Source organism: Marmota marmota, unplaced genomic scaffold (genome assembly GCF_001458135.2).
Source record: "Marmota marmota marmota unplaced genomic scaffold, marMar, whole genome shotgun sequence".
Classification (NCBI taxonomy): Eukaryota; Metazoa; Chordata; class Mammalia; order Rodentia; family Sciuridae; genus Marmota; species Marmota marmota.
This window is the reverse complement of record NW_026000153.1, coordinates 9,515,388-9,540,074: the sequence shown is the minus strand read 5'-3', so window position 1 is coordinate 9,540,074 and position 24,687 is coordinate 9,515,388. Positions and strand designations below refer to the sequence as shown.

Sequence of the window (24,687 nt, the reverse complement as noted above, 5' to 3'; positions counted from 1 at the left end):
GAGAGAGGAGGGAAGGGGAGGGGAGAGGTGGGGAGGGGGGAGGGGGGAGGATGGGAAAGGCAGCGGAGCACAACAGACATTAGTATGGCAATATGTAAATCAATGGATGTGTAACTGATGTGATTCTGCAATCTGTGTATGGGGTGAAGGTGGGAGTTCATAACCCACTTGAATCATAGTGTGGAATATGATATGTCAAGAAATTTGTAATGTTTTGAACAACCCACAATAAAAAATTAAAAAAAAAAAGAAAAGAAAATGAATTGGAAAGGGATAAGAAAGAGTTTATAATTAGAACGCTCTAACCATGGTCCAGGTAACAGATGGTAGTACCTTATGGAGCAATTAAGGGCAATCTTGCTAGGAAGGAAACCTCTAGTTTCTCAGGTCTTATTTTCTAAGAAAAAATAAAATTTTAAATCTATAACTTTAGTTAAAATAGATTATCCAATCTTCAATTTCTTCATTTACATAAAAGGGAAAATAAAACCCCTCATAAGGTTGTTAGGGAGATTAAATATAATACTGTATGGCAAAGACTTTTACAAGTGCAATTAGTCTTTGTACTATTAAAATTTAGAGCAAAATTAGTGCTCAAAAATATTGGCTAAAATATTAAAACTATCTGATACCAAAAACCATCTAATACCAAAAGTGTAGAGTAAAACAAATTAAAAATCTAAAATGCAATGAAAAACCAAAATATACATAAAATTCTAGCTATCTGATAGATACTCTACTCTCATCTAGTATTAATGTCACTAAATAATAGAAATGTCAGTATCATAATAAACATTTGAATATGTATGATGCATTCTATAGTTTTAAATTATGAACTTCTTTTCCCAATAAACATTCAGGGGAAAAAGAAAACTAAATTTTTCTAAAATGAAAAATTAGACTTGGTATTCTGAAAGATGAAAAATATTCTTAAATTAACTTTTTTCAGATTATGAAGAATTAACAGGAATCAATGTGTCAAAAATTTATAAAGCATTATTTTGATTATTAACATTTTCTTAGTGTTAGCATTCTAATATGATTAATATTGTCCTTGGAGTCTTTCCAGATTATATAGTTCATGGAAAGAAGAAATAAAAAATTCTACTTATAAAATAGCTTAAAGAGAGAAGCATTTTAAAAATACTAGTAATCAAAAAGGCTGCCAAAGTGAACATTCAATTTGTTTATCTCTTTTTCTTTGCATCTTGTAATGGCAGCTCAGTGGAAATAACCATTTCAGTTTCCAAATAAAAGAAATTTGGATAATCAGTACCGAGTCAATTGTCACTCTACTCAACAAGTGAAAAAAAGAATATTTTTATTTAAACATGGCACAAAAAATGCATCATATCAATATCATGCTAGAACATCTGAAAAACATCAATATAAATAATGTTTGTATTCATATCATAAACAATGCATCTATATAATTTATGGTATTTGGAAATTATAAATGTAAGATTAAAAAAGTACATGAATGCTTTTTAGATCCTAAGTTGGAAGAAATAATATGAACATTTTCAGTAGATATAATAGTCTAAATATACAACCACTTTGGTATTAGTAGACACTAGGGAAGTTTATCTACACCTACATTTAAAAGATTTTTTAAAAGTTGCATTTATAGAATAATCATGATGTCCCTTGATAATTCCTTAATAAATATTAATAGTAGTGGATTAATGAATCACTTCATTATTTAAACTGCTCATAGAGGCATGACTTAAGCATCAGACAGCTTTATATTTGATCATTACAATCATCAATTGTCCTAAATTTCTTGGCTTCATTAAAGGACTGTCTCAGAGCCCCTAAATATGATGTTTCAGACACTCAAAAGACAATTCACTGATCTCTAAAAACCTCATGCTTTACTAAACATGTGAAGATACCTTTCCCTCTTCCTGGAATGCCCTCCACCTGAATGTCCAACTCATTCCTCAAGACTCTTTATAGATAAAAATCTCCTGTGGAGTCTCATTCTATTGGAATCTAATAGCACTTAGTGCATGCTTCCGTAAGCACATCAGACATTCTATTAGTGATTCTCTTCACCTGTTTGTCTCTCCCAATACTAGTCCAGTAACTACACAAGAGCTACAACTGTCTTTGTATCTAATATGTCTGCTGAATGACAAAAGAACAAAGATATGGACTACCAAGATGAAGTAAAACAAGACTCTCACATCCCTTGTTCTGAAGATATTTTATGAACACAGTTCAAGATCACTACACTTTCTTTTGACAGATATAAAAAGAAAGGCTTTTTGAAGGCCCAATCCTTTTCCCCATGTACAACTACTATTGTATGTGAAAGCAAAATAATTAAAATGGATAAGGAAGTTATTTTTAAACTTGATCTTATTTGATTCATCCACTCTCTCTAGCATGTTAAAATCTTCTAGGATATAGAAAAGTCCAATGTATTAGTTATCCTTTCCATTTTTCAAACGCCTACCTGAAGTTATACAAATTTGTTATGTGTAATTGTTCAGCCCTAATTTGTGACACTGAGAGTATGTGTTTATTCAGCATTGCTTGTTGATTACCAATTTAGCAGGATGCAGAATTCTAAGCTGAAAAGTATTTCCCTTCAATCTTGGAGAAAATGTCTTCATTATCCTATAGCAACCAACAATTTTGATGAAAAGTTAAATGCTTTCTTTATTTCTGTCTGTTGAGTAGCTTGTTTTTTTCCTTTCTAATCTGAGTACTCTAAAATTTCAAAATGATTTGTCTGGGTGTATTTCTTTTTCTCATTCATTGGAGTAAACATAAAATAGGTCTTTTCAATATCCACTACTGTGAGATTCCATCTCTTTGTTTCCAAAGCCTCCTCTCTAGTTTAGCAATCCACTCCCCCAAGGTTACAGCCTTGTCTGATGAGCTTATAATTTTAAGAATCTGCAGTCTGTCTGAACTTTTGGCATCAACAACCAATCCATTCTCTGAACACTACCTTTGACATAGTTCACTTGTTTTATAAGTCCTACTACTTCAACTTTTGTGATTTTTCTGTCAATCCAGAGTTCTATACTAGATTTAACACTACATGCTTTTCACAGAAAAGAAAAATACCAACACTTGTTGGGGAAAAAATTGATTTCATTGCTTTCTTGGGGATAAATATTCTGACAAAGTAGAAAGGAGCATGAATATCTGTCTCAATCCCAGAAATCTATAGATTTCATGTTTATCTCCTTTATCACAAAATCCTCTGAGTAGAAACCTATGAAACTGAAGCCAAAAGACCAACAGTAAATTATAGGGGCTTCTCTTCAGGCTTCAATTTGTGCAGTTTATCTGGGTCCTTGTTTTAAAAGTCCTGTTCTGTTTCATTATTTAGTCTGTCAAAAGTACTACTCTATGGCTATGGCAAGGAACTGCAATATGCTCAAATGAAGTGAATAAATCAGTTTTATATGGCTATTTGGTAAAATTTTAATAATAAGAAGTTAATTGTGGTAAACACCAATACTCTAAGAGCTGCTTTATCTATAAATACCCTCATTTGCACAAACAATAATTTTTGCCTTTTTTAAATGGTCCCAATTACAGATTGGGACAATTACATTTTTTTACAAAGCACCATCAACTGAAGTGAGACAGATATATGCAACTTCCCAAAAACTATGGGCAATAAATTTTTTAGTTTAACTTTAAAAGAATAATTATAATCACCAAAATGATTATATCATCTAATGATAAAAGTTAACTAAAGCAAAAGGGTAACATGTACATATAATCAACAATATTGTTTTATACACTATAATGATATATATCCTCTTAACACTTGTTGGGAAATAAAAAATACCAACACTTGTTGGGAAAAAAAATATTTCATTGCTTTCTTGGGGATAAATATTCTGACAAAGTAGAAAGGAGTTAATTTTTTTTAAAAAAATTAAGATACATTAAGAGGATAGACCTCATATTAAGTATTCTTACCACAATAAAATAATTTTAAAATTAAATAATTGTGACAGATCACAAAGGCCATGAAAACTACTAAATCATTCTTCCCAGAGTTGTTTTTGACTTCTGTGACTTACTCTATAATATTTAGTTGTACTCAAGTTCATTTTAATAGTCACCAAATTTACAAATTCCAAAAGCTATTATGATATTAGCCACAGAGATACAGTTTGTTTCATAATGTACCTCCTGCTAACAATTTTCTTTTGCATAAAAGAGATAACCCTTATTTTATTCTGCTTATTATAAAATAACCAATTACAACTGAAAATGCCTAAAGTAGAAAGTAAAGAAATTGGAGTGTGCTCAAACTATTTACACACACACACACACACACACACACATTTTCCCCAATACAAATTTGTTAAACACTTTTTAATATTTCACTTTATTTCTTGAAGACGTGTATGATAATATGAGTTCAGTAACTTAAGTATACTATAAACATTAGTCATCAGTTTTGCATTGACCATTTTCAACTAATATTCTCAGATGAATAAATCAATAAAGTATATTCAATTGAAACTTAAACTTGACTGTATAATTACTGTTTTTCTACCTATTGAGATTAGTATCAGCAAAAATCATTTCACTTTCATCTCTACCAGTGTCCAGTTGGGAACATATGAATATAGACATCAAAAAATCAATTCAAGTTTCTGGAAACTCCTATAATCTAGTTTACTATATACCTACCTTAAAAACATTTCAGTTCTTTAAATTCCCCCTCTCAAACCCTTCTCATCCCCCAAACCAGTCATATATCTCTAACAAAACACAATCCTCTCTTCATAACTTTTACATCCAAATACTTAATATGATGGCTCTTAGTTTTTGATATCTGAACATTACCCTTACCCTTTGCAGGATTCTTGATGTGAAAATGCTTTGTGATTGATTGTACTTAATAGAAACTTACAAAAGCAGTAAAAACATGATTTTACTTACGAGAGGTTTTGGAAGCAAGAAGAGTAACTCGGGAGCCACCTAAGAATCGAAAACCCATTACATTGATCTGATCATCATCTGACTGATTGGCAAAACCTACAGAAAAAAGAAAACATACTACATAAACAGAAGACACAATTAACACTTAATATATGAAATTTAGCTGAATATATTTTTATGACATTAGCCATATTTAAAGTCCATGTATTAACGATAATATATTAACTTTGATTTTCATAGTAGCTTCCAATTGCTGAAATTTCTGACTCAGAGTAACATGCTGGAAGATTTCATTTCTTTTATTCTAGTGATTAATTCTGGGTCTGAGGGAGATCGTGCCCAAGAGAACCTAAGATATACTGCCACAGCAGACAGCAAGGAACCTATTCTATGAAAAGGACTTGGGAACCAACTTAAAGAGGCTATCACTAAATCAATTTCCATGCATGTATGAGTTTGTCAGGATGAACCCAACTACTGTGTATAACCATAAAGCTCTAATTTTAAAAAAGAGGCTACAACTAGCCACAGACAAAATATTTGAGGATCAAAAAATATAACAGCTGCAATAAAATGAAACATCAAACATATTTAAAGGTATGTATTTATACTGATACTAAAAACAAAACAAAAACAAATGGTCACTATCAGACTATATAGAGAATCACCTCTATTTGATTCATCTGTATTTATTTCAAATACAGATGCTCCTTAGATTATGATGGGATTATGTTCAGATAAATCCAACATAAACTGAAAATATCATAAGTCAAAATGCATTTAAGTGTTAGGGATTTAGCTCAGCGTTATAATGCTTATCTGGCACATGTGAGGTACTGTGTTCGATCCTTAGCATCACATAAAAATAAATAAAATAAAGGTATTGTGTCCATCTACAACTAAAAAAATTTTTTAAATGCATTTAATACACCTAACGTATTGAACATCATAACTTACCTTTGCATACCTTAAATGTGCTCAGAACATTCATAGTTGTTTATAGTTAGGCAAAAATCATTTAACACAAAATCTATTTGATAACAAAGTGACAATTATCTCGTATAATTTGATGACAACCTGAATCCAAAAAACACTGGCAACATAATACAGTGTAGAGTATCAATTGTTTACCCTCATGATTACATGGCTGAGTAGAATTTACTGCTGACAGCTGCCCCAAAAAGCAAGAGTATCATAAAACAAATTGCTACTACAGGAAAATATGAAAATTCAAAACTTGAAGTATGGTTTCTCCTAAATGCTGAAAAATCATTAAGTCAAATCACCATAAGTTGAAACCATCTGTATTTTTTAAACTACTAATAAAAAGAAAAAACAAACACTTCCATTCAAACTGCATTATTTTAAATAATACTGGTTAAGGGAAAGGTTCTCTATATAGAAATATTCCAGCTCAAAATTGAAGAAAGCTTGAATGAAGTAAGATAATACCATTTTTCAGCCTCTAACGGAATAGATCTCAGAACTGAATATCAATCCCTAGACCATCACACACAAAGAGAGACAAACACATATTATATGGCCCCTGATGAAAGTATATACTACCACCAATGAAGAACTCTGGTCAAAATAATTAATCCTGCCTCTGCTAACCCTAGATCCTACTACCAATTTACAAACTATATGGCAGACAGAAGAAAACAGTAAACAACATCAAAAGGAATAAAGGATATCCCCAAGATGATGAGGTAAGAGATGGTAGCCTTCATCTCTCTGAAATAAGGAAGGGAGAAAGGGAGGAAGAAAATGAATGTAGACAGCTATCCACAACCAAAATAGCCCTGAGAGAGTTCAATAGCCCAATTTAAGAATCTGCAGCAACCTAGAAAGAAAAACTAGTAATAGTGGTGTACCTGAGATGCCTATATATAGTTAGAAATAAAGAAAGGTTATCAGTGATAGTCATGCAATTTGAACCACCATGGTCCCAAGTGGCCTGCTATCCAGAGTACACTGGTGTCATTTACTACTAAGGAAACCTATAGCCACTCCTGCCAGGAAATCCCAAAGAGAGTGCCATAGCTGTATACACACCCACTCACATGTAAAAACACATAATGTTGCACATTATAAATATATAAAATTTTATTTATCAATTAAATAAATAAAATTATTTTCAAAAGTAGGCACATATCAGATTTTAAAAACTCAGTTATGCATCATTTATAGAAACCTACTTTAAATACATAAACAACTTAAAAGAGAAAATTATATGTGCCATAGTCACACTAGTTATCTTAACATCATACAAAGTAAATTTCAGGCAAGAAATATTAACAAGGAGTAAGAGAACCACTTCATAACAATTAAGAGAACATACAATTCTAAACTTCTACATACCTAATGACAGACTTCTAAAATATACATAACAAAAACTGATAGAAATGCAAAAATGAAAAGTGAATAGCCAAGCCCAGTGTGGTAGCCCATGACAGGTAATCCCAGCAGCTCTGGAGGCTGAGGCAGGAGGATCTCGAGTTCAAAGCCAGCCCCAGCAACAGCAAGGTGCTAAGTAACTCAGTGAGACTCTGTCTCCAAATAAAATACAAAATAGGGCTGGGGATGCGACTCAATGGTGGAGTGCCCCTGAATTCAATCCCCGGTACCCCCTCCCCACCAAAAAAAAAAAAAGTGAAGAGCCAAAGATTTGAACAAACTATTTTTTTTCATATTTAAAATGACTCCAGATTTTTATTTGTAGTACAATTATATTCATTGTTCATTATATATATAATGTATATATTTTTAACCAAATATACATACATACATATATATACATATATATTACATATGTGTGTGTATGTATATATATATGTATGTATCTTTCAACGTTGTTTGAAAATCATAGCATTCAGTCCCAAAAAGTCAAAGGCTGAATATTCTCTCTGGTATGTGTAAGCTAATCCAAAATGGAGTGGGGTTGAGGGAGAAGAAAGAAAGAGAGAAAGGTAAAAAAGGGAGAGGGAGTTCCTTCATAATACAGGAAAGATTAGTAGAGTAAGCTAAGGGAATTGAGAGGGAGGAGAAAAGACAGGATAGGGGAAGGGCAGTGGAATGAATCGGACAGAATCCGCATAGGCACATACATGAATACACCACAGCTAATCTTAACATCAAGTATATCCATAGACACTAATTTTTAAAAAAACTATAAATAAATCACAGAAAGATCAGTAGAGGAGAGGGGATGGGAGAAGAGGGAGAGAGAAGGAGGGAAGGGAGAAGTTCTGGGTACTAAATTAAAGCAACTTATATTCCATGCATTTGTGGTTATGTCAAAACGTATCCTAATGTCATACATAACAAAAAGAACAAACAGATAAATAAAAAGAAAAATATTGTAACATTGTTTCTGAGCTTCAGAAGCCCAGAAGATTAAGATCCTTGATTTGAGTAGTGTTTAGGCTTATGAATGTCAGTAAATGTGGCCCCTTAAATAAATAACTGTTAAAGGTTTGTTTCTTTATATATTTAAAATGTGCAAGGGACCAGAAGTGAGAAGGAGTAACTATTTTTTTTTTAATCAATTTACAGGCCAGGTGTGGTGGTGCATGCCTATAATCCCAGCAGCTCAGGAGGCATACGCAGGAGGATCACAGTTCAAAGCCAGCCTCAGCAACTTGGCAAGGCCCAAGATAGAAAATAATTTAAAAAAAAAAAAAAAAGCTGGGATGTGGTTCAGAGGTTAAATGTGCATGGGTTCAATCCTCAGTACAAAAAAAAATAAAATAAAGGTCAGCTATTTCTTACAACAGGAGGTAAAAGGCAAGAAGGATAATATAAAAGTGTAAATCTTGAAGAGCACTATAATCTATATCAATGATTTCTTTTTTTATTTGAACAACCTATTACTAATAACTAAGATAATAAGTAGATTAAAATCAGTAAGAATATAAAAGAGTAAAAATACTATCAGAAAGCTTTCTTAACTGATATATAAGATTCCATCAAACAACAAAATACCCATTCTATTCAAGTACATGTAGAACATTTATCAAGAAAGTCTCAGATAGGGATTATAAAATAAGTCTCAATAAACTTATAAGGATTCAAGTAATACAGAGTATGTTTTCCTCCAACAGTGGAAATGAATAACAACAGTCAGCCCTCAATATCCATGGGTTCCATATCCACAGATTAAACCAAACACAAGTTAAAAAAATAATAAATTTTAATGCCTCTGTACTCAACATGTATAGACATCTACCCCTAGCTATTGGGAATGCCAAACCTTTCTTCTAGTCATTATTCCCTAAACAATAGAGTGTAACAATAACTCACATAGCATTTATATTGTATTGGATATTATAAATAATCTTGAGATGATTTAAAGTATATAGGAGGATGTGTGTATGTAATATACAAATACTATGCCATTTTCTATAAAAGACTTTAGAGTCTGTGCAGATTTTGATAACAAGAATAAGTCCTGAAAACAATACCCTGCTATATGGCAATGAATTGAAAAACACACATTCCTTGAAAGACAAAATTATTAAAACTCACTAATGAAGAAACAAATAACCAGAATACTCCTATATCTGAGGAAGAAAACAAATATGTAGTTTAAAAACTAATCTATAAACCTGGTACAGTGGCACATGCCCATAATCCAGGGGCTACGGAGGCTGAAGCAGGAAGATCACGAGTTCAAAAGCCAGCCTCAGCAACTCAGAGAGGTACTTAGTAACTCAGTGAGACCCTGTCTCTAAATAAAAATAAAAAAGGGATGGGGATATGATTCAGTGGTAAAGCATCCCTGGGTTCAATCCCTGGTACAAAAAAAAAAAAACAACTAATAAACTAAGCTATAATGAAAACTCTAGGTCCAGATAACTTCGTGAGTTCAAAAGCCAGCCTCAGCAACTCAGTGAGGTACTTAGTAACTCAGTGAGACCCTGTCTCTAAATAAAAATTAAAAAGGAATGGGGATATGGTTCAGTGGTAAAGCATCCCTGGGTTCAATCCCTGATATCAAAAAAAAAAAACTAATCAACTAATCTATAATGAAAACGCTAGGTCCAGATAACTTCCTGGTGAATTCTATGTAGCAAAGAAAATACTTTCAACTTCATTCCACAAACCCCACATTAATGACACACAATTACAGATAACCTAAATTACAGATCATTAGAACATAGATACTGATTCTAAACTAAAGTTTAGCACATTAAATCCACCAACATGGTAAAAGGTTAATACATCATGATCAAGTATAATTTATCTCAAGAATGCAGTTGAATTCATTTAAAGATTAATCCGCAAAGTAGTCTATCATATTAACTAATTAAAGAAGACAATGATATCTATATCTCAAATGATACAAAAAAGGTCTTTAAAAACCTAATGCCTATTTCAGATAAAATTCTTAAAAATCTAAGACAAGAGGTAACTTCCTCATCCCAGTAAAGGACAAAATACCTGTAGCAAAGCATACTTAATGAAAAACTGAATGTCCACTCTCACTGTTCCTATTCAACATCACCCCAGAAGTTCTAGCTAAGGCAAAAAAGAACAACCCACCAAGACTGGAAAGGAAAAAGTTAAACTGTTTTCATTTGCCAATAACATGATCATCTACATAGAAAATCTAACTAAATATACAAAAAACTAACAACAAGTGACTTAACAATGTTGCATCAAACAAAACCCATGTACCATATTAATTTTATTTCTATGTACCAACAAAGAATAATTTGAAAGTGATGCAATAGCATCAAAATATATAAAATAATTTGGAATAAACATGATAAAATATTTGTAAGACCTATACATTGAAAAAGTTACCCTCCCTGAGAAATGAAATAGCCCTAAATAGATGAAGATCTGTACTTTCATCTTAATAAACTAGAATAAGTAGAGCAAATTATATCTTGTTCAATATTGTTATAATGTTAATTTTCTCTAAATTGGTCTATGCAATCAATGCAATCCCAATCCCAATTAAAATCCCAGCAGGATATTTTTAAATTAACAAATTGATTCTAACATTTATATGAAAAAAAGCTATAATATCTATAGTAACTTTGAAAAAACAAGAATAAAGTTGGAAATATTATAATACCTGAAATCAAAACTTATTGTAAATTACAATAATCAAGACAGTATGCTATTAATATTTAGCAATGTTGGTGGGCATAGACAAATAGATCAATGGAACAAAATAAAGTAAGCAAAAAATATACCCATATTAATATGGTCACATGATTTTCCACAAAGTTGCAGACAATTTTTTTTTTTTTTTTGATACCAGGGATTGAACTCAGAGCACTCGGCCACTGAGCCATATCCCCAGCCCTATTCTGTAGGTTATTTAGAGACAGGGTCTCACTGAGTTACTTAGCACCTCACTTTTGCTGAGGCTGGCTTTGAACTCACAATTCTCCTGCCTCAGCCTCACAAGCTGCTGGGATTACAGGTGTGTTACCATGCCTTGCAGCTGCAGACAGTTCTTATAGAGATTATCTCCCTATTCAAAAGTATGTATTTTTATTCAATCTCTGAGTAAGTATAAAGGAATATTTACTAGCAATATATACACACATTTGACTCAAACTTAAGAATAGAATAATTTTAATAAAGAATATTTGATTTTAGAGATGTTCTCAAAGAGTTACATATAAATAAAGTTTTTTAAGTACTTCAAATTAATGAAAAATAAATTTAAAGCACTTTACATAATTAATAACACAAAAGTTGACTTATCATAAATTTCTAAACCTTGTGGGAAATATTCTCTGTATTCTAAATCCTATCCACAAATGAAAGGATGAAGGTACATCTCATAGTCAACAGTGCTGATTTTTAATGAAGGACTTAAAAGGGTGATTTAATCCCCATAATTTTTTCTTTAATTCCACCCATCACCAAGAAAGTTAATGGATGTGATACATTAGAAACCTTGATTAATAAAGATGCTTTATCCAATCAAAGCTTCTGTTTGTCTAAACTACTCAGAAAAACTGAGACTTGGAAAAAGTCACAACTTGACAAATTACCCCAAATGATCATTGTGATACTGGAGCCCTAAATAAGCCCCACAAAATGACCAGAATGAACATATGTTCCCTCCTGCTACTGTAGACAGGAGAACCACAAAGAGCACCTACTTATATGAGATTACTTTTCAGGGATATAAGAATATACTTTCGGGCGGGGGTTGTGACTCAGTGGTAGAGTGCTTGCCTGGCATGTGTGAGGTACTGGGTTTGGTCCTCAGCACCACATAAAAAATAAATAAATAAAATAAAATAAAGGTATTGTGGCCATCTACAACTAAAAATAGTTTTAAGAAAGAATATACTTTAAAAAGGTACATATCCAAAGGCCCACATGAAGATAAAGAATTAAATATTTATATTCTTAGAAAGAGGATATGTCAAAAATCCACAATAAAGATAAATAATGAATATTTACATTACAAGCCCCAAATTCCAATCTAAAAAGTTTTTATTTCTGAATACTGAAGCAAAATAATGATTATAATAATTTTAATCAAACTTAAAAGGTACAACTTATTACCTTGTTGATATAAGCCATTTCGCCTTTGAACAGGTCAAATGAGGGAAAAGTCTTTGAGGCATTTTTATATTCTTATTTAACACTTATCAGATAATTGCTCTATCATTACTTGCTAATGAAGAATTCCATTAAAAATTCTTAACATTTCTGCTGCTACAGGCATGTTAGTTCAAAAGTCCTACCTGGGAAGAGACTGGGAAGACTGACTGGAGATTGGTTGGTATCAATAGTTAGTTTGTGGTTTGCAGTTTTTGAAGGCTGACCTGGTAAGCAGATTAATTTCAGGGGAAGTCTAAATTTACACTGGACAACTCGAGGAGTGCCTGAAATAAGAAAAGACAGGAAGATCCATAGATCTGACAAATAATTTGGCAAAGAATAATTGTAGTTTGAGTAGTAACTTATTTTAATTTGTAAGTCTGTTGCCTGCCCAATTTATTTAGTGTAATGACAATGACTGTAGAACACCATCCTGATTTATATTTTTTAAAAGTGCAAAGCAAAAATAAAATCTTAAAAGAAATATAGGCATAAGATCTTTAATAATAGTATCATATTTTTACATCATCATATTTGGAAACCATAAAAATCATTATAGTTACTTATATTCAATGACTAAACTAAGTCTTTAAAATCTTCAAAGCTCAATCTCTAATCCAAGACTATCAGCTAAAATGAGCAAAAAAAAAATCTGAATTTTGTATCCATAAGACTCTATACAACCATATCTAAAATATTCTCTATCAAAACATTTTAAATATTTAAGTAGTCTTACTTCAAATTATATTAACCATTTTTAATTAATGATGAATATGAAAGCATGATTTGCTCTACTGACATTCTACTGAAGTCCATGTCCATTTTACACATTAGTATTAATAATACTACTTTCATATTACATTTTTAAGACATTTAACTTTGCATATCATTTTAAGTGACATCCTGAAAAGCTTTCCTATCACTCAATTGTCAAATGTTTTCAATATATTCATATTGAAATAGATAACTGAATTTTTGACTGAATAGGATTAAAGATAAAAGATAATATACACAAGTCTATATCTTAGCATACTTCATACTACGCAGAGAAGTGGAAAGCTCAAAATGTACTACTCTACTTGATGGATTTACACATTAATTCCTTTATTTCTTCACAGTGTAGTCAGTGAACAGCTTAAAAATAGCAAAAGCAGAAGCAGTTATAAGTATGGAGACATGATCCCAGAGCAGGATCGCTGGAATTAGCAATATATTTTGTTAATGACAATTGAAATTGTGTGGCTTACTCTACATCCAGGCTGGGAATACACTTTTCAGTACTACTTATTCACCAGGATAGTGAGAGATCATCAACAATGGCAAGAATATTGATATATGAGGCCAATTAAATACTTTTTCAGAGCATGTGGAGCATATTTGTCATTCTCTTCAGCATAATCTATTATCCATCAAATTTTACCTAGCTCATTTTTTGTTCATAACCAACATATGTTAAATTCACTTCTCCTGGAATCTTAGATGCAAATTATAACTGGTGTCTCTCAAGGAAAATCCCAGGGTATTATTTCCTGACATTCTGTGAGGTTTTTAGAGGCATGTGTATTTATACTTTACAATGATGAAATGTTTTGAATCCAAATAGTATGGTAACATGATCTAAAACACTGGTCAAACCACAACTATCAATATCACTACACACAAAAAAAAATCATAAAAAAAATTATAAAGCACTACTTTTTCCAACTTTAAGGAAATTTCCATATATTCTATATATCCCTAAATTATGAAAATGTGCCCACTGAATATGCTTCTGCCACAAAAAAATTACAACTTTAATTAATAGATATGGTCTGAAAAGAACAAAAAATAGAGATCTTTTTTTTTCCATTTTAACAAGTAGTACAACAGCCAACTCCTGAAAATTGTATCTATACACAAAGGAAAGCTATCTTATATACATTTTCTAATATCAAATTCTAAGCTAAATGTTCAAACAAAAGTTGGCTCCAATTATTCTTCTAAAACTGCACCATAGCCTCTACGTCACTTGGACCAGGTACATACTGAATTCATGGTTAAAAAATAAATTAAGATGATCAACAGCACTAGCTTTATATTACTGAGTCTCTTTATTTGAAGATTATTATCCTAAATCTAAAAGAACTTGTAGCACTTTCTGAAACAGAAATAAATGTATTATAAGCACTAATAAACCCAAGGAGGAAAATACATTAGAACTCAATTCACAATTCAGTTAGGTCACTTAATGACAATATCACACATTAGGGCAATGATCTGTAGTTGCTAAGATTTGTAGAACCTCTCCAGAATTTCTTTTCTCCCCAGGAATTGTAAACCTGCTTCATAGGACATTTGGAAAATATTACTTTGAAAAATGATGACACTCATACTAAATAAAATGATTATGGCTATTTTTTAAATGATGGCAGCTTGAAAAGTTTTACCTTTAGGGAAAAAAATGAAAATGACAACCTATAAAAACCAGATTAAGGAAACCATACCTTTAGAAAAAAAATTAGAATGCCACTAATTTATGATATTACCCATCAAACTGAAATTCAAGCATTTCAAAATACAATCTCTAGTACATAAACATGGGTTATTTGAGGCACATTTCTATTGGAGTTTACATTTTCTTGAGCAGTTTAAAGTATAAATTTGGCTTCCAATTACTCTTCAGGTTGTAACCATAGTAAAGACTGAAGTCAAAGACCAATAGAGGCATGCTCGCGTGCACGAGTGTGTGTGTATGTGTGTATATACACGCGCGCACACATCTGTCTGTAATAAAGAATTACATGTATTTAAAGACTTTTCAAGGTTGTTCATAGAACAGCTTTCAACTTAACTGAAAGAGCCTAACTGGGCCTGACTTTGCCTATTATCTGCAGTATTTCCTCTATGTAGTACGCAAAACAGTCTCTATATCTGGCCTACTTAACTCTGGTAAGCTAAAAGAAAATTTCAACATGTATTTACTCAAATATTGACCTCATCATTCACCAGTCTGACTTTTTTCTGCAGGGTTTTTTTTAAGCAAATATAATCACTTCTCCCTCAAACACTTCCCTTCCCCTAACCTACTAGAGGAAACGGTTAGTCGCAACTAACACAGTGCAATTAATCACAAAATTATTTAGCACTCAGAGAGAAAATTCACATCAAAACCACTCCTGACAGAACAATTTTTCCAGGAAGAGAATTCTAATTACACCTGGCACACCCAAGAGTCCAGTATCACTGTCAAACAGGAAGCCAAAATGTGTTTTAAAAAGAAAAAAGAACATACATCTATATTAAAGTAGGATAACTACATCTATACATTACACATCTATATAATATCTTAGAACTCTTTCCAGGGGCCTGCTAGAGTAATTTCTTATTGAAAACAAGGAACCCCAAAGCAGTAGCAATGTCTGGTAGCCAGAACTTCCTTGATCCCTTCCTGTTATGTCTGGCTACGTACTGTGCTTCATCGGCAATCATGTTTTACACTGCCCGTGTCATGTAACTTTAATGCAGAAATAATGGAGACTAACTCTTGTGGGACAACATAAAACCTTGTTTGCTTCTCTTTTTCCACATGTAAAAGCAGAACTGCTTATCTACAAAATAACCTGGACACATCAGGACAATAAAGATCAGTCTTTGAAATACGAAGCCTTGCATGTAAGCCCAAGTGGCTACATATTATTTTCTTGCCTACTTCATGTAGCTGAATATTTCAAATATACTCCCTCAAGCTTAATTACAATTTTAAATATATCAGAAGAAATTATTAAAACCAGTTCTAGTTTTGTATTGAACCATTAAAATTTCCATAAATTGCGATTCTTTTTCTCATAGTTTCGGCTGAATTTACAGTAAAAAAGAATAAATTTCTTTCAAACATTACTGGTGTTTTTCAACTTAAAGCTAATCACTTAAAATTAATATTCTATTTTATAATATTTAATCCAAAATCTTATCAGTTGCATACAATCTTGAGAATTAAAATGTAAATATTCATTATCAATAAAAGAATTTTTATGAATTAAACTATAATTTAACATTATTTCTATTAAGCTATTTCTCATATAAATACATTTTCAGGTATCAAGATATTTGTTATATGACTCAAATTGTTGTCATTACTAAAATCATGCCAGTAAATATTCTGTTAAGTACTTTAATTATATTTGTTACAAACCAATTAATATTATCTAAAATTTATCTTGACAAAAGTATCTTTAATAAAAATAAACCACCATATGAAGTTAGATATCTAGAAAGAAGTAATGAAAGTAAGAGATACTTTTAGTGCCTGCTGTGTACCCTAATATTGCATAATATATCAATACACTCAAATAATTCAAAATCTATTAGGAAAGCATAAGAAATAAATTTAATAAAACTCCCATTATGACATGTATTACAGCAGAGTCAAACAAAGGATTTGGGGAGGTGTGCAGAAATGAGTAACAACATTTGACCCAAGCAAGTTCAATGGGCCCAGAATTTGATGACAGTCCCCCACAAATTCTAAACAAGACAAGAAAGAGGCCCACAGAGTGAGTATACCCAGCATTTTTATCAGAGAGAAAGGTGGATCTGTTGAGGCATGTAGAAAATAGACAATTTAGAATTCAATGACAAGCACCTTTGTTCTTCATTTTTTTCTTAAGTAAAAATAACAAAGCATGTAAATAATAACAAGTACGCTTGTAAATAAAAACTAAAAACACTTTGAGCAATAAGTTGACAATTACATCCTTTAATGTTTTTCAAAAGGAGCCATTCTGTTCTTTTTCCTAACTTTGTTCTTTTTCATTACTCTGAAACAACTAGTAATGATCTAACTCTTCATGGAAATAGCTACTATGTTCTCCACAGCAGGATCAAATCACCACATTATCCTAAAGAGGTCTGTAAAATTAAAACAGCAGTCTATATAAAACAGTTCATTTATGGTATAATGCTCATCAACCAAATCTCAGCTCTGAAATTCATCTCTTTCTAAATTATCTTTTCACTTACCATCAGGATTTCGATCTATCCATCAGATGTAATGCAAAAGGGGATAGAGGAGAAAGAATACAACAGATTATCTGCAGTAAGGTTACAACATAAATTTAATAAACATCTGTTTAAAATATAAGTTAAAATTTTCAAGATATTCTCACAGATGGTGTAGATGCCCTCTAAACGAACACAAAGTATTCATAATTGAAGAGGCTGGCTTGAATAAATGTAATCCAACAATGTATTTGCACTCAGGAGTCCATGAATGTGTTATTCCAGTGTTAAATGTGGTAAAAAAGAGGTAAAGATATCTGATCTAGTCAAAAAGTACTCAATATGTAAAAAGTACTCAATATGTAAATGGTATCAAGAATATTAGATGGAAAACAACTAAATGGACAAATACATAATCTTTCCTATCACTATTGCTTGAAATAATTTTAGTAGATACTACTCTGAAGCAATGTTTATTTGGGGTTTAGGGGCTTGGTATTCTTTTATGTTTACATAATTTTCTTAACATTTAATTTCTAATGCACTTTCAGCCAATTAATATCTATGTGCTCTGTCCCAGGAATAATTTATTATCTTTTAAATTTCATCTATAAAAAAGCATAGTAGCCCCAAATAGTATGTGCAACCATAAGCTCAGAGTCTGATTTTACAACTTTATAATGTATTTTGAAACATTCTGCCCATATTTAATGACCCATTTCTCTATTTTAAACTTATTTTCAACCAGTATCATGAGTTTTCCTTAAAAAATGAATGAAAGAATTTCTGAAATTAAAGCATTAGCAGACTTCCAACTGTATATTCAACAATGTAGCAAGGTGTGATATGCTGACAATTATTGAAATGTTCAATTAATGAAAATTGTTCTGGAGATCTTAACCAAATATTTCTGCTTCTTTATCTCATGTGTCAAAATGAAAATAACATTGAAAATCTTAGCAAGGTGAAGTGGCAAATGCCTATAATCCCAGTGACTCAGGAGGCTATGGCACAGAATAACAAATTCAAGCACAGCCTGGGCAACTTATTGAGACTGTGTCTCAAAATCAAAAGGACTGGGGATGTAGCTCAGTGTTATACCACTTGACTAGTGCCTTAGGTTCAACCCCTATATGGAGGAAAAGAGACGCCTCAACGTTCCTTTCAGAAATATCCAACCAAAAGGTCCATTATTCCTTAATTCTTTATGAAGTTTTTCTTTCTTTTTAAAACAAATTTCATCAAAGCTATTTAAACATTAAATACAAATATGTCTATAACCACAAATTTTAAAAAATATGGTATATGGCTAAAGTGGTTACTTCTAGCTAAAAATAAAATTTTAAAACAATTTTTAAAGCAAAATACTTTACAAAGCAATAGAAATAGATTTCTAAAGCATATATGTAGGTTATAAAGTCATACTAAAGCATATAGACTTATCATTGACTAAGCAAGAAAATTCAGACAAAGAAAAAATTAAAAATATGAAAAAATCACCAAGTAAGCAAATGGACATAAATGGTTAGGAAAAAAACATGAATAAGCAATTTTAAAACTAAAATATATATGTATGCACAGAACACTTTTAAAAAGATTAATATTGTTGAAATGCCCTATTATCAAATATACTACACTTAAAAGTGCATTTAAAAAAGTAATGACTACTAAGTTTAATTTTCTACCAAACTCATGTCATACTGTTATCATGGATGAATTCAATACATAGGAAAGAAAAAGAAATAATACTTATCAAGTTGGACTCAATCAAATAGAAATTTAAAATGATTGAAACTTACTTGGCAACCTTTAAAAATCTAAAAGAGATTTTTTGAAAAAAATACAGACCAAATTTTAATATATTTGTTCTTAAATATTTTAACATATAAAATACTAAGGAGTCTTACATAGTCACCAGAATATTGTCTAAAATTGAATACTGCCATGTTAGAGTAATCCATAATATCCTTTTCTTGTTTTAACTAAGTTAGACTAGGCTTTTCTTTAGTTCAAGTAAATGAAGTTTGAGCTACAATAACATTTTTCCAGTGGGAATAAAAATATATTGAATTTGCTATTAACTGCAAAAAGGAACCAAACATTATGTATGGAAGTCAGTTAAATGTACTTAACTCCTCTTAACATATAAAAGTAATTAAAACCTGAATGTTCATTTAACAGTACAAAAGAGCAGGTTTTTATTAAATTATATTTTGCAACATGTCTCCCCATCTTAAACACATCATCATTTAACTGATAATTCCAACAATTTAAAGGCATAAATAGGCTTGCAAATGTGTGAACCACTGTTTACCTGTAGGTTTAGAATAAGAAACAACAGCATTTCCTTCCAAATCAGATGGTGTATAACTTCTTTTCAAATAAACAGAAAATGATACTGTGCTAATCATCTCTGGTGCTATAAATAAAATAAAAGTAATGTAAATTACATAATCAGGTCAACTGTTATTAATAACAGTTAAAATTTATTAAGTATTCACTATATGCCAAATATTGTCATAAGTCCTTTATTTTTTAATCATTTTCATTAGTGAACATTAATTATACAGAAGAGTAGGTTTCATTTTGGCACATTTGTGTATACACAAATATATAATTTGATCAATTTCACTCTCCAATACCTCTCTAGTCTTCCTTCCCCCCTTGTCCAAACCCCTTCCATTCCCTAATTTCAAGAAGACCCTTTTTCTTTTTTTAACCTGTTTTGTTTCATTTTTTTATTTAATTGATTTTATTTTTTAATACATGACAACAGAATGCATTATAATTCTTATTATACATATAAAGCATAATTTTTCATTATTTGCTTGCTATTTTTTTCTTCTAGCTTCCACATCTGTGTCTGACTTATTCTGACTTATTTTATTCAGAATTACTCTTCAGTTCCATCCATTTTCCTGCAAAAGACCTAATTGTATTCTTCTTTATAGTTGATAAAATTTCACTATATATACACACTACATTTTCTTTATCCATTCATATAATGACAGACACCTAGGTTGATTCCATAACTTGGCTATTATGTTGTCATAGTACTTTAAATGGAGTAACTCACATAATCTTCACAACAACCCTACAAGATAGGTAAACATTATAGCTCCTATTTTTTTACGTGTGAGGAAAGCAGAACACAGAGAGGTAAAGATCATCCAACAAATAAGTAATATCAGGGGTAGTAACTGACTCCAGAACAAGGTATCCAGCATTGGACATTACTACTCATCATGCAAACAGACAGAAAAAAAGGTGCACAAAAAGGGAAAGAAAAATTAGGGGAAAATTTGTACTTTATCATGGCTAGCACACAGTTTGTAGGGGTAAATGGAAGAGGGGAATTATATATGAATGTAGGAGTAGGAACTTAGCAGACTTTGCATGTCTTTGCATTAATGAACTTGGCCTCCAACTTGTGTTAGAAAGCCATAAGAGATTTTTAACTGGAAAAATAAATTGTTCAGAATGTGTTTTAGAAAAATAAATTGAAAGTATTATAAAAATATTTTAAAAGAAAGTGAGATCTAATGGTTGTGCCTCACATACAAGGTTACTCCAGTCAATCATTCGTTTGGTCATTCAATGAATATTTATTGAGTTTTCATTAGCTGCCATCAGTTGATATGGGAGGTGGAAGGGAACAAAGACTTGAGAGAAAACTCAAAGAGCATTTTCACAGGACTAATGGCAGGCTGGATGTCAGTAGTTGGTGATAATGCTATACAAAGAAATCCTTACTAAGAGTTGCCTTTTAGGACAGGTCTATTGTTTTAGACGTTATTATGGATATCTTTTGGGGGGGGGGTTGGAGTACTAGGGATTGAACTCAGGGGCACTCAGCCACTGAGCCACATCCCTAGCCCTATTTTGTATTTTACTTAGAGACAGGGTCTCACTGAGTTGCTTAGCATCTCACTTTTGCAGAGGCTAGTTTTGAACTCACGATCCTCCTGTCTCAGCCTCCCCAAGCTACTGGGATTGCAGGCATGTGCCACGCCACCAAGCCCGGCTGGATATCTTGTACAAATTCATTTTCTGATTAAATCCACACAGATTCCTTTTCTAATTAAAGCCTCAAAACAATACATTTGTTATCCTCTTTTGCAAACTAAATAACTGAGGCTCCAAGTGGTTATTAAAGTAACTTTCCTGAAATTACACATGGAGTGTTGAGCTAGGATTCAAACTCTAAAGTTAATATTCTTTCTACAAATGTTACTGTTTCAATAAACAGGTCACTAGAGAAATACAAACAAAGAAATCCTTCCAAATTATGGTATTTAAACACAATAACTAATCCAACCAGCTTTTAAAAAGTACTTAGAAATATGTATTCCAAACAAAATAACTGATTGAGTATCTATGTATGATACTTGAAGGGAAAATATAAGCAACACAATATAATCACTGATTTCAGAAAAGCCTCATCTTCACTATTTAAAAAAGAAACGTAGCCCTGAAATAAACACACTAATATTGTTTTTGTTTTTGTTTTTTAATAAACAAGAAAGAAACCCTCACACCATGGTAGACTTGAAGCCAAAACACAAACTTACCCAGAAATTCAAAGGTAAATTGATCACAAGTCAATACTAATGGTGGCTGAACATAGATGGATAATTTGACTTTTGGCAATACAATTCGATTCTGCAGTGTGACCTAAGGAAACAGTCATTGACATTAATAGAAAAATCACATTTTATCCAAATTTATATATGCTATTATAATTACTTAAAAATAACTAGCAAATAATTAGGAAAACTGAGAAAAATTAGAAGTAGAAAAATAGAACATGTAACATAAATAGTAGACTAAAATACTCCCCCCAGTTAGAAAATGGGCAAAGCAGTTAAACAGATTTTTCTCCAAAGAAGATACAAAGATAAACAGGATGCTGATGCAAAGATGCTCAATATCTTTAGCAGGAGGCTGAGGCAGAAGGATCATGAGTTCAAAGCCACCCTCAGCAAAAACGAGGCTCTAAGCAACTCAGCGAGATCCTGTCTCTAAAATTTAAAAGTGGGGTAGGGGGGCCTGCTGGGGATGTAACTCAGGTAATTTAGCACCCCTGGGTTCAATCCCCAGTAGAAAGAAAGAGAGAGTGAGTGTGGGTGCCCATGCGCGTGTGCACGCACACACACACACACACACACACACACACTCACACACACTCACACGAGAATGGCTATAACCAAACGACAATTGGTGTTAGCAAGGAATGTGGAAGAACTGGAAATATAAAATGTTACAACCACTAAATAATGTTTGAAAATTTCTTAAAAAGGTAAACATAAATTTATCATACTGGCTCATGATTCCATGCTGAGAGAACTGAAAACACATATCTACACAAAAACTTGAACAAAAGTTCTTAACAACATTATTAATAATAGTCAATGAGTCATAATAATCAAATGTTGCATCAAGATGAATGATAAACAAAGGTGGCACAGTTGTACAATAAATTAATATTCATCAAAAAAAGAAATGAAGTATCAATAAATACTACAATATATGTCAACCTTGAAAATATTATAAGTGAAAGAAGCCAGTCATAAATAAGCACATGTTGTATAATTCATTTTACATGAAATGTGTAGAATAACCACATCTACAGAAAAAGAAAGTAGATTAGCAGTTGCTTCAAGATGGGTGGAATGAGGAATGATAGCTATTGATATGACTTTCGGGGGAGACAAATGTTCTAAAATTAGATCATGTTTATGGTTGCCCAACTTGGCAAACATACTAAAAATCACTGGAGTGAGTCATATGGTATGTGGATTATATCTCTACAAGGCTGTCAAAAAATGATCTACCAACAGAAAAGAAAAATCTTCCCTCATAGCTATTGAATAACTACATCATGAAATAAATGTATTCATTCTTTTTTCATATATAACTATACTATCATGATTTATCTTATCTAATATATCAGTATATTTCCTTTTATACCAGCTAATTATTCTCTTATTGTTTCCTTACTTAGAAAGATTTATACTAGTATCAATATATATTGATACACCACATTTTCTTCCATGGCTTATCACAAAAATATATGACAGAGGAATTCTAGAAAATATTGAAGAATAGCAATATTGACTGCTGCATCTCTAACATGACTGCATTTCCAGACTGTGCTCTTTCTTTGTAATGCTAAAAAAATCCTTCTACTATAATTTTTTAATTAATTAATTTTCTACTCTAATTTTGAATCAAGAGCTAAGAACTCTAGAATATCAGTTTACCTGGAAAATATGGTGAATATGGCTACAAAGGCCAGAACTTCTCCCACTTTCATCTCAGGAGTGTCAGTAGAAACCATCAGACTCAAGGATCTTTACTGAGTCAAAGTGCTGAAAGTGTTATTTTCACACTATCAATAAAGGCTTAAGGACGTAGCTTCCACTGGGCATATTCTTTCTTTGGATTTGGTCTCCTAAAAGTACCAGCCTCTTTAAATAGTCTCTTTTAAATCACACATGGATAGTGTAGTAAACCAGACTGTATAGTCACCAATCTAGGTAGGGTCACTGGACCAACTTAGAATCTCTAAGGACAGACCCAAATATGGACAGTTTCTATGGCTTCCACGTGATTCTTATGCACAACAGGGAATCACTGGTTGATAATGAAATACTATTCTACGTGGTACATTTTCTATGGAGCAGTTTAGTCTTATTAGATTCTATTAAATGAGACAGACATATATCATTATTAAATGATTCAATATAAATACATTTTTATTTTTAAGAAAAGTAGTTTGGGGATGGGGCTGTAGTTCAGTGGCAAAGCACTTGTCTAGCATACATGAAACACTGGATTCGATCCTCAGCACCACATAAAAATAAACAAATAAAATAAAGGCACTGTGTCCATCTACAACTACAAAAAATATTTAAGTAGTTTTGGCTTTTCTCTTAAATAAAAGGCATGTATTAGCCTTGCTATATTATAAAATATATGTAGTAAATAATAATGATATATATTATACATATAATATAAAAATATACAATAGACCTGTAAGCACTATATGTTTATCAGTAAATGTGTTAATTTCAAGTAAAAAATTTTGAACTGCAAAGCAAAATTTTTAAGAGGTAATTATTAATGCAAACAAATATGACAAGCACAGCAAATGAATAGCACTTCCTTGACTTTTAATTTGTCAAAAAAAATGTTCTCCCA

At 31.7% G+C, this 24,687-nt stretch overlaps 1 protein-coding gene across 1 annotated transcript in view; it reads right to left on the bottom strand.

Moving 5' to 3' along the window:
• Window positions 1-24,687, bottom strand: part of Bbs9 (Bardet-Biedl syndrome 9) — a 487,047-nt gene that overhangs the window by 249,868 nt on the left and 212,492 nt on the right. Inside the window, exons 14-18 of the mRNA XM_048786306.1 lie at window positions 22,056-22,158; window positions 19,799-19,903; window positions 17,506-17,520; window positions 12,651-12,791; window positions 4,927-5,022 (exon numbers count right to left, since the gene is read on the bottom strand). Coding sequence (XP_048642263.1) covers window positions 4,927-5,022; window positions 12,651-12,791; window positions 17,506-17,520; window positions 19,799-19,903; window positions 22,056-22,158 — 460 coding nt within the window. The remainder of the gene's footprint in view (window positions 1-4,926; window positions 5,023-12,650; window positions 12,792-17,505; window positions 17,521-19,798; window positions 19,904-22,055; window positions 22,159-24,687) is intronic.